This window comes from Aethina tumida, chromosome 2 (assembly GCF_024364675.1).
Source record: "Aethina tumida isolate Nest 87 chromosome 2, icAetTumi1.1, whole genome shotgun sequence".
Lineage (NCBI taxonomy): Eukaryota > Metazoa > Arthropoda > Insecta > Coleoptera > Nitidulidae > Aethina > Aethina tumida.
Genome location: NC_065436.1, coordinates 14,792,223 through 14,801,900, shown reverse-complemented (window position 1 = coordinate 14,801,900; position 9,678 = coordinate 14,792,223). Strand labels below are relative to the sequence as shown.

At 30.9% G+C, this 9,678-nt stretch overlaps 3 protein-coding genes across 5 annotated transcripts; 2 read left to right on the top strand and 1 right to left on the bottom strand.

The window, feature by feature from the left end:
* The first annotated feature begins 5,426 nt into the window (after positions 1–5,426).
* On the top strand, positions 5,427–6,145 carry LOC109597571 (uncharacterized). The gene is made up of 3 exons (XM_020013299.2): positions 5,427–5,495; positions 5,661–5,913; positions 5,970–6,145. The coding sequence occupies exons 2-3, from the start codon at positions 5,724–5,726 to the stop codon at positions 6,143–6,145; spliced, it is 366 nt and encodes a 121-aa protein (XP_019868858.2). The 5' UTR covers positions 5,427–5,495; positions 5,661–5,723.
* Positions 6,146–6,156: 11 nt separating this feature from the next.
* On the top strand, positions 6,157–6,884 carry LOC109597572 (uncharacterized). The gene has a single exon (XM_020013300.2). It carries the CDS (start codon positions 6,157–6,159, stop codon positions 6,328–6,330), a length of 174 nt encoding a protein of 57 aa, XP_019868859.1. The 3' UTR covers positions 6,331–6,884.
* A 186-nt stretch (positions 6,885–7,070) lies between these two features.
* LOC109597562 (cold shock domain-containing protein CG9705) lies at positions 7,071–9,554 on the bottom strand. Of its 3 annotated transcripts, none has more exons than XM_049962681.1 (4): positions 9,350–9,554; positions 9,138–9,260; positions 8,840–9,032; positions 7,071–7,351 (listed from the first exon to the last, which is right to left on the bottom strand). In XM_049962681.1, exons 1-3 carry the CDS (start codon positions 9,451–9,453, stop codon positions 8,888–8,890), a joined length of 372 nt encoding a protein of 123 aa, XP_049818638.1. In that variant the 5' UTR covers positions 9,454–9,554; the 3' UTR covers positions 7,071–7,351; positions 8,840–8,887. The 3 variants fall into 3 exon arrangements, with proteins under 3 accessions (XP_049818638.1, XP_049818639.1, XP_019868846.2); XM_049962682.1 differs by having other exon boundaries at positions 8,885–9,032; XM_020013287.2 differs by lacking the exon at positions 7,071–7,351 and having other exon boundaries at positions 8,564–9,032.
* Between the last annotated feature and the right edge of the window lie 124 nt (positions 9,555–9,678).

Genomic DNA, 9,678 nt, shown 5'->3' with positions numbered 1-9,678 from the left:
ATATATGAAATTATAAACATTATATTTATTCTTCTTTTAATTATTTCTTATGGTATTTATCGTTGGTTGTGTACACACATTAGTAAGTCTAATTATTTCACAATATTGCCCCCATAAGCTATCATAAAAATTATTAATGGAGTATGTCAACGTTCTAACATTTATAAGAAACATATATGTGTGTAATAAATGGCATTACAATTGTTACATCTTACGGATTTCAATATAAAATGCCAATTAAGGAAAATGATTTCGATCAACCCACCTACTTAACTTATGATTACAATTCAAAATTATAGAAAACACTCCAACACTAAAATATTTCGGTTATACAATTGGAATGTTATTTGCCTTTCGCAATTATTTTTTTCTCGTAAATCGAAAACAAACAAATTACAGTGCATCCTATTTAGCAAGGAGAAAGCCCATATGATAATTAATTCACGTATTCAGTTTATCTCTTAAATCGGTTTTAAAATCTTCACTTTGGTCATCAGTTAAATAACACCATAATTATTTATGACTATATTATAGATTAAAACGACGAATTAAATTTTTGTCTGTGACTTAAGGAAAATTTTTATCATTTTATTATCGGGATTCAAACGAAATTTATTATTTAATTATAATTACAATATTCATGTAAATAATTTTGTATTTTATAAAATATTTAGTTACTAATAAATATGTTTTATTGGTCGACGTTTGTTGGAATTATTTCCTGACGTTTTGTTAGCACGAGGCTGGAATCTTCAGAGGTCTGATTTGGTTCGTGTCACTTTGACATAAGATTGATTTACAACTAAATAACAACTTAGACAACTGATGTTCTAGTGTTTTTGAGCACTGGTGTCCATATTTCATCAAGCTCCAATGCTTCTTCTTTTCTGTTGAAGTTGTTTCCATGTTTATGGAGTTCAGTTGCTTCCCTAATCATTCTCTTGTGATATCCAGTTGTCGAGGCAAGCAATTGTGTATCTTGGAATTTTATCTTATGATTTCCATCTAACAGTGCATGTTCAGCTACAGCAGACTTGTCTGATTGTCCTAGGATGCAGTTTCGTTTGTGTTCCTTAATCCTAGTCCCTATTGAACGTTTTATGGTACCGATGTATACATTTCTGCAAGAGCATGGTTTACGGTGGGTCCCAGAAGCTGTTTGATGGTTTCTCCTATCTTTGGCACATCTGAGACTGTGTTAAATCTTCCTTCTTGGTATAAAAACTGGATGGATGTTATGTTTTAATAAGATTTTTCAAATTCTATCGGTAACTTTACATATATATGGGAGAAAAGCTTTACCAATCATGGGCTCACTAGGTGGTTCTTCATCATTAGCATGAGGTCTCATTGTACATCTTATTTCTGAGCGTTTGTATTCATTGGTTAATGAAGGTTTGTCGTGTTATCTCCAAGTGTTCTTGTTCTTCAGCGAGGTGGTGTATGACACATATCCTTTTGGCTCCTTCAGTTAGAGTTTTGATGACCCCTTGTTTTTAACTAGGATGATGGTTAGATAGTTTATGTAGATGTCCATCGGCGTGTGTAGGTTTGTTCACCCACTCTTTTTACTAGAACATCCAAAAAAGGTATTTGGTTCTCCTCATCCAATTCCATTGTGAATTTGATATTGTTATGTTGAGAGTTTAGGTGTTTTAGAAACTGATCTAGTTTTTCTTGTCCATGTTTCTATATCACGAAAGTGTCATCCACATAACAATACCAAACAAAAGGTTTGTGTTTGGAAATCACAATCGCTTGTTATTCAAACTTTTCGTTAAATAAATTGGCGATCACTGGACTAAGAGGACTGCCCATTGCTAATCCTTCAGTTTGTTCGTAGAATTTCTTGTTCCAAACGAAATAGCTTTCAGTAAGGCACGTACGGAAAGATTCCACTATATCTGGAGGGAATATGTCTGATATCATGTTTAAGGATTTTCTTCTACTTCAAGATGTAATCCTTTCAATATCTCAACAAAATGAGTGGAATCCTTGATAAAGGTTGGAGTGTTCCCAACCAGGTTGTAGCAATCTGGTAAGATACTCAGCTAAGTTGTATGTTGGTGAGCCAGGAGTACTAACGATAGAAAGCCTCAACCTTTACATACATTCAGGTTAACTAAAATTTTGACAAGAAGGCACTCTACTTCCTCCAAGTTCTTAGGACGGTTTGGATAGTCCTTTAATCGCCTCTCTTAATGCTTAGCTTAGCATTAAGGTTAATATACCATATTTAACACAAGTCATTATGTGCTGCCAACGATGATGATGAACGTAGATTTTTTCATATATATTCTATTAAATTTTTATTTGTATGGTTAATAATAAAGTTAAATAATACTAGATGAAATTTTGTTAACTAGAAAATGTAGGTGTAATGTTTAGGCTCCTTTTAAGGAACAACCTCTATGTAGGTATGTACACGTTGGTTGAAAAGATAATTTTATAAAAATATAGTAAGTATGTTATTTCTAATTCTAAACATTTGACTTGACATGTTACAGAGAAATTGTAAATTTCAAAAGATATGAGTCAGGAGGATGAATTTAAATTAGTATTAACTGTAACCTGACTAACACTGTAAAAATCATTAAAAGTGCATATTTTTTTAAATTTAAAGAATTTCAACATATATTAAAAAAAGTTTCTTCAGAAGTTTCACTAGGTGCCTATGTCGGTGTTCGTTGTGTACAAATAGTGTTGCCAATTAAAATATTAAATGTGAACATCCAACTGCTACTCGTGACTGCGTTAAATGTAAATAATAAGTTGTGTGTACCAACAGGAAACCGCGCTAACTACCTTAACCTCCAGTTAATATTCTTTCTTGAGTGTGCCTGAAATCTAGATGGTTCTCAGATCTGGTGCATCTTCTTTTGTTGTAACAACTTAAATAACCTTGGAATGGACCCACCTCGCAATTTCATTTCACTAACATATCACGTCTTCGCGAACGCTCGTGGAATTAGAATAAATGATATATACTTTAAAGAACTGACCCCATATCAGATCAAAATTTATAGTTCGCACCACAACTACCTAGATAATAGATTAGTCCGTGCGTGGTTTCACTAAAACAAAGTGTCCATTTATAAGTGAGGAAGTAACGTTATTTGAGGTCCAATTTTTCACAAAAAGAGAAATAACTATTAATTATATATTATTAGGTTTCAAAAGAAATTTTGATCTCTTTCGGATGTCCCGTAACACCTTCATTTAATTTTTCTTTTTCATTCCAGACAAGCTAATACATACTCTTACATAACTTGCAGTTGCAAAAACTTATGTAATGTGGAAATATATAACCTACATGTAAGATCAGATGCTCTTTTAGATATGTTAGAAGTATTTTGTTTCTGATGTGCAGCCATCAAACGTACAGATAACAATCGCCACTTAAAATTATATCCTGTCGGATTAAGTCAAAGTGTTTAATTATAAATTTTTTCACAGAAGCCAATGTCAGATTAACCGAAAGATGTAATGAAACTTTTCTGTTTCATAAAGTCAAGGCTGCTGTTCAAGTATTGAAGATTCAATTGTAGGCTGGCCAAATAAAGTGATGATATCCTGTTTCAAAATACTCATTTGAGAACAATTAAAGCAGTTAGATGCTTTGTGAGTGCGGACAAAAGTTGTGCAACCTATTTTTATTGATGTGTAAGACTAAGTTTTTTGCTTTTTGTCTCTGAAAGGATATTTTTTATGACATAACAAAAATTGAGTTATGCCGTAAGTTTATATTTAGACACCAATTTACAATTTATTTAAAAGCCATAACGCCGAATATGGTATGCTATTAAAAATTAGTGTCGTTTATTTGTTATTAACGAATTTACCAAATATAAGAAATTAACAATTCCATTGAATAATGTCATGGGCGTTAAATTTTTTTACAAGTAACCTGTAATATACAATTTCATTGCAATGCTATAAAACGATTTACATTAGAGTTAATGACAGACACTTCGTCCAATTATACCATAAACGCCGATAGCTTGATGCCATTTAACGAATTTACACACAAAATAAAAATAATAGCGATATAGTGAAGGTAAACGAAATCATTATATTTAGTCGCATCAGTGATTGACATTAATTTACAACAAAAATATTATTAATAAAGCTATATATAATAAAGTATGTTAGAAATTGAAGCTCACTATTAAAATATTAAAAATGAATTTCGATACCTTTTATTTAACGATATATTTATTGTAAAGGTTTAGGTTTTCGTGACCATTCTTTCCATAGACATGGACAAACAATTAATCAGAACCAGAATACAAACACTTAGAAATAAGACATACAATGAGACCTGATACTAATAATAAAGATCCACCTAGTGAGCCCACGATTGGTAAATCTTTTCTCCCATATATATGTAAAGTTACCGATAGAATTGGAAAAATCTTATTCAAACATAACATCCATACTGTTTTTATACCAACAAGGAAGATTCAACACACTCTCAGATCTGCCAAAGATAGGAGAGACCATCCAACAGCTTCTGGGATATACCCCATACCATGTGCTTGCGGGAAAGTATACATCGGTACCACAAAACCTTCAGTAGGAACAAGGACTAAGGAACACAAACTAAACTGCATCCTAGGACAATCTGGCAAGTCTGTTGTAACTGAACATGTTAGATGGAAATCATAAGATAAAATTCCAAGATACACAATTGCTTGCCTCGACAACTGAATATCACAAGAGAATGATTAGGAAAGCAATTGAAATCCATAAACACGGAAACAACTTCAACAGAAAAGAAGAAGCATTGAAGCTTAATAAAATATGGACACCAGTGCTCAAAACCACTAAAATCGCTAAGTGGATAAGAATGTCAAGAAATAATTCCAACAAACGTCGACAAATAAACCCGAATAATTAATTATTTTGTAACATGATCAAGAAATATACAGTACGAAAAGAGTTTGATCCATCTGAATCCTGAAAGAGACATCATTTGCAATAGAGACAGTAAGTCTCTCACTATAGGACAAATTTCTGTTGTCCCTGTCATGCATGATGTCTCTCTCTAAATTCAGAGGAGTCGAACGCTTTTGCTATTGTATAACTTAATTCGGTGGATCATCCTATGATGACAAATTGCATTCAACTAAAACTGAAATATTGAATAAACTAACATTTAATATCAATTTAGAAGCAAAACAAGATAATCTTCAACTTCTAATATAAATTTAAGTTCTTTAACTAAATTGAAATATAAAGAAGAACTCCCGAATCTCATAACAGCATTTTATAAAAATTCGGAAACTATCCTACATATTTGCAAATTAGAATTGACACCATTCTCAATTTTTGTGTGCCGCTAAAGGGCAGTACCTTACGGAACATCTTTACTCCTAACTCATTAGTTTACCGTAGGCAACTCAGTGTACACCTGTACAAAACCTGTCGTGGTAAAATTGTTTACATCAACAATAACCACCTGCCGCCATTAAGACGGAGTCTAATATTTCCAGGTAAATATTAATAAAGCGTTTTTAAGTGATCTCACTGTTCGGTCTATTGTATTCTCACAATTTCCACTACACTTTGGTTGAATAAGTTAAATGAAGAATTAATTAAACTTAAATTAACATGAATCATTGACCAAGATACCACACCCACTTAAGAGTAACGTTCAGTTTTCAGGCGTTGTTTGATGTTTACAAGACGAAGTCGACGCGAATCCGATTTAATGGTCTGAAATGTCTGTTCTTGATGATAGAAATGCTTATCTGAAGAGTCCCTATTTTACTAAAAGTGAATACGGAGATTTTACCCCATTTTACATTACAGTTACTATCTGTACAGTCATTGGATTGTCCATATTTATTTTGAATATAGTTTTTGGTTGCTGCTCCAGATACTCTGGCTATTGGTCTGATCGCTACACAGGTAAATTTAATTTATTTTTCCAAATAAACTAGTTAAATTAATTCTTTTTTCTCCAGGCAATCGTTGGATAGTTTCACTTTGGACCACAACACCACATTTACAACCGGCCTTAGATTACACCGAACTGCAAGAAATAACAGTGCCTTCCCAACAAACAGTATACCACTCACCAAGCACAGCACAACCAAAACTTGAGTATTTAGAATTACAGAAACGTGAAAGTGACATTTAAAATTTGTAAAAATGTTTGCTGCGTTCTGGCCTGCCACTGCATGCCTCACTATATTTTTTATTGTGGGTGTTATTATGATAATGTTGCGATATGGGCCCCGCATATGCGGACTCCGTCACACTGCATTTACTGATGATGATGACTGGGAACATAAAACTTATGAACAAACTGTATCATATGCATAAAACTCTTACCATGACTACAAATATTAATTTGCCATATTTGTTCAATAGGTTTACTTTTTGACGTGCTTGTATTTGGAATTTAGTTATGCTAAAACGCTTTTCCGTAATTTTTCATCATACATTTAAATGACAAACTTAGAATTTATAAACCTTGTACAACTTTATATCATTTACAAATTCTATAAATTTATTTAAATACTAATAGACACTGATAGTATTATATTTAATAAAGTATTTCTACACGTTTAATATGTAGAATATACAGTAGGAAAATCGTTTGACCCGTCTGAATTTAGAGAGTGACATCATGCATGACAGACACTGGGAGACTTGCTGTCTCTATTGTACATGATGTCTCTTTCAGGATTCAGATGGATCAAACTCTTTTCATGTGTATGTGAAATTACATATCAAAATTATATAAATTCACATATATTAGTAGTTTTAACTTTCCGTGTTTATTGTAATATTTTGTCTAAAATTTTATATCAATTGACATTATACACTCCGTCCATTTTTATAGATTTTTATATAATATATAATTTATATTAAAATTTGTTTTATTTTCTCCCCCAACTGTTTTATGAAATTTGAATGAAAATTTAATTCTTAATATGTCCAAATATTGTAAAAAGTCAAAGTGGTTCATCGGATCATACGTATATTCGATATTTAATATTGTTAATAGGCATTTGCAGTATAAAATCATAATTATTTTCTTTAAAACATATTTTATTTTAATAAAAATAAAGTATATTAGATGCTCCTGTTATACATGTATGTATAATTTGTGTATGTATGAGTATATATATACAAATTTTATATAAGTGAAGGCGTATTAAATAAAAATTAGTGATACAACGATCCTTAATTTAGATAGAATTATATAAAATTCATCGTTTAATATTGTACAAAGACTTTCGTATCCTTGCTTATCTTAGCAACGTATATTATGATCATAAATGGTAGAACAATATCCTTCATAAATTGACCTACTGAAGCATATAAATATCTTCGAAACCTGTAAATAAAAAATTAGTTATAACAAACATTTTGTAAAACAGATTCAGTTTTATCATAAACTTGTTCAAAACCTAAATTATAATCAATTACATTTTGGAAAGGTAAATGATTTTCATGGGTATTTTTTTGCTCATAATATATTCTAGAAGCTTTCTATTTGGGAAAAGACAGGCTAATCAAAAGAATTCACTTTTATATAGAGTATTTTAAGAATTTATACAATTCTCCAATTTTAGTGTTTCCAGTCAGTAACATAAATTGAAAGTATTTTAAACATTTTTTTTTCCTTTCTAAACTCTAAATTTTCCTAAATTGTATTGTGTTGAAAGAATGCTATGATCCACTCATATGTTCTTTGTCCTATAAATCTTGTGATTATTACTGCGGCAAATTAAATTAAATTTCGTCATTGAGTAGCTCTGAATCCCTACTCTAATTCAAAGCTAGTGCTTAACAGGACACTTGGCCTAAAAACTAATTTTGAATTTTTCTTTGTCTACTTCCTCATTTTAGAGATATTTTATTATTATTATTATTATTATAATTATCATTCATATTGTTTTGTTACACATAATTTCATATATAAAGACAGTTATAAATTAATTACTATTTTCTTTCAAATCAATTGGTATATATACAGTACAAAAAGAGTTTGATCCATCTGAATCCTGAGAGACAATAGAGACAATAGACAGAGTACAATAGAGACAAAAAGTCTCCCACTATGGGGCAGACCTCTAACTACTGACTCTATCATGCATGATGTCTACTTCTAAATTGAGTGGGGCCAAATGCTTTTCCTACTGTATTAGAAGAAAAATCTCTAACTAATAATTTATAGCAGATTCAAATAGAAATACAAGTGAGATTAAGGCTAATGTTTAAGTTATCTATTAATACTACTGACCTACACTAAAAGCAAATTACATTAATTCTAATTTTATCCACTATCACATCTCTGAAGCCTGTGTTAGCAATCATTAATTGCTTTATTGTGAACATCTGGTAATCAAAAATAAAAATTCCAATCAAAATTGGAATATTATAATTTGTTTAAATTTTATTTTAATATAATTTTTTACAAATAATTCAGCAAGATTGTCTTCATCAAAATTGAGGAAAAAAAATACAGTGAATGTAACTACAGAATACAGAATCGGTGTATCACTAATAATAAAAAATTTTCAATGTGAAAAATAAAAACATGGCATACAATTTTATTAAATTTAATATCTAAAAAATTCTTTCATAAATTCTAAAACCTAGTAAAAATATCTGAAAATACTATTTCAATATCTACAATTTGTGGTAACAGATCGATACACAATTCAAAAACTAAATGTAAAACAATAATATACATATATAATTAAAAAAGACATTTAAAATTTACATTGTTAATACTGTAATTTAAAAGGCTTTGCAATTCATGAATTTAAATCGAATCAGACTGTCGTTAATAATGGATTGATAAAAATAGAATACATACTAACAACAAAGAAAGCCAAACATCAAGGCAAGAGACTACATATACCATTTAGTTCTCCCATCTCTTGTGGATTTCAGGTTTCAATTCGACAATGTGTACATGGACAGCTTGGAATTTCTCAAATTTTGGCGGCAAAGGACATAACTGATATTTTACTCTGTCTCCAGGTAATGGAATGTACTCGTCTTCAACACTGCAATAAAACGTTAATTTTAGAACACCAAATGTTAGTTTGTTTTTTAAAAATAGATCTTATCGTAAATAGTCACGGGAGTAACCTGATTTTTTATATACTTACTCAGATACATGGACGAATAAGTCTTCTGAGCCGTCCTCAGGTGTTATGAATCCATGGCCCTTTTCGCGGCAAAAAGACTTGATTTCTCCGTATAAAGTTTTGGACTTTATGATTTTTTCGCATCTATAATAAACATGCTTTAATGAAACGTACGCTACATATTTAAACAACGCGTTTTGTAAACGCAATAAGAGAAAACATGATAAACTTACGTTGACGGTGTCCGGTTTCGTTTTGTTATAAGAGGACTCGGAATTAGGTTATTTGATGATCCAACATTCAATTGATTATTATCTCCACTCTCCAATTCGGCCATGGCAATCGACTACTTTTTAACAAAATAAAAACGACAAATGCACTTTTGAACAAACTCGAGGTCAAAAATTTCTGACAGGTAGTGACATTGCTTGTGTCCTTGAGCCGAGTGTGTTCCGAAAAAATGTAAATTTTTCTTTGTCAAAAAATTAATATTATTCAAGACAAATTTTAGTGATTATTTAGTGCACAAGACAATAACGGATTATACCTAAGTCAATTAGTG

Bases quoted from the DNA above. Each gene is read 5' to 3' on its own strand.
- LOC109597571 (XM_020013299.2), top strand. From the start codon at position 5,724: ATGTCTGTTCTTGATGATAGAAATGCTTATCTGAAGAGTCCCTATTTT. The intron at 5,914-5,969 runs GTAAATTTAATT...TTTTTTCTCCAG, and splicing joins TTGGTCTGATCGCTACACAG to GCAATCGTTGGATAGTTTCA.
- LOC109597572 (XM_020013300.2), top strand. From the start codon at position 6,157: ATGTTTGCTGCGTTCTGGCCTGCCACTGCATGCCTCACTATATTTTTT.
- LOC109597562 (XM_049962681.1), bottom strand. From the start codon at position 9,453: ATGGCCGAATTGGAGAGTGGAGATAATAATCAATTGAATGTTGGATCA. The intron at 9,261-9,349 runs GTAAGTTTATCA...TGTTTATTATAG, and splicing joins CGAAACCGGACACCGTCAAC to ATGCGAAAAAATCATAAAGT. The intron at 9,033-9,137 runs GTAAGTATATAA...GTTTTATTGCAG, and splicing joins TTATTCGTCCATGTATCTGA to TGTTGAAGACGAGTACATTC.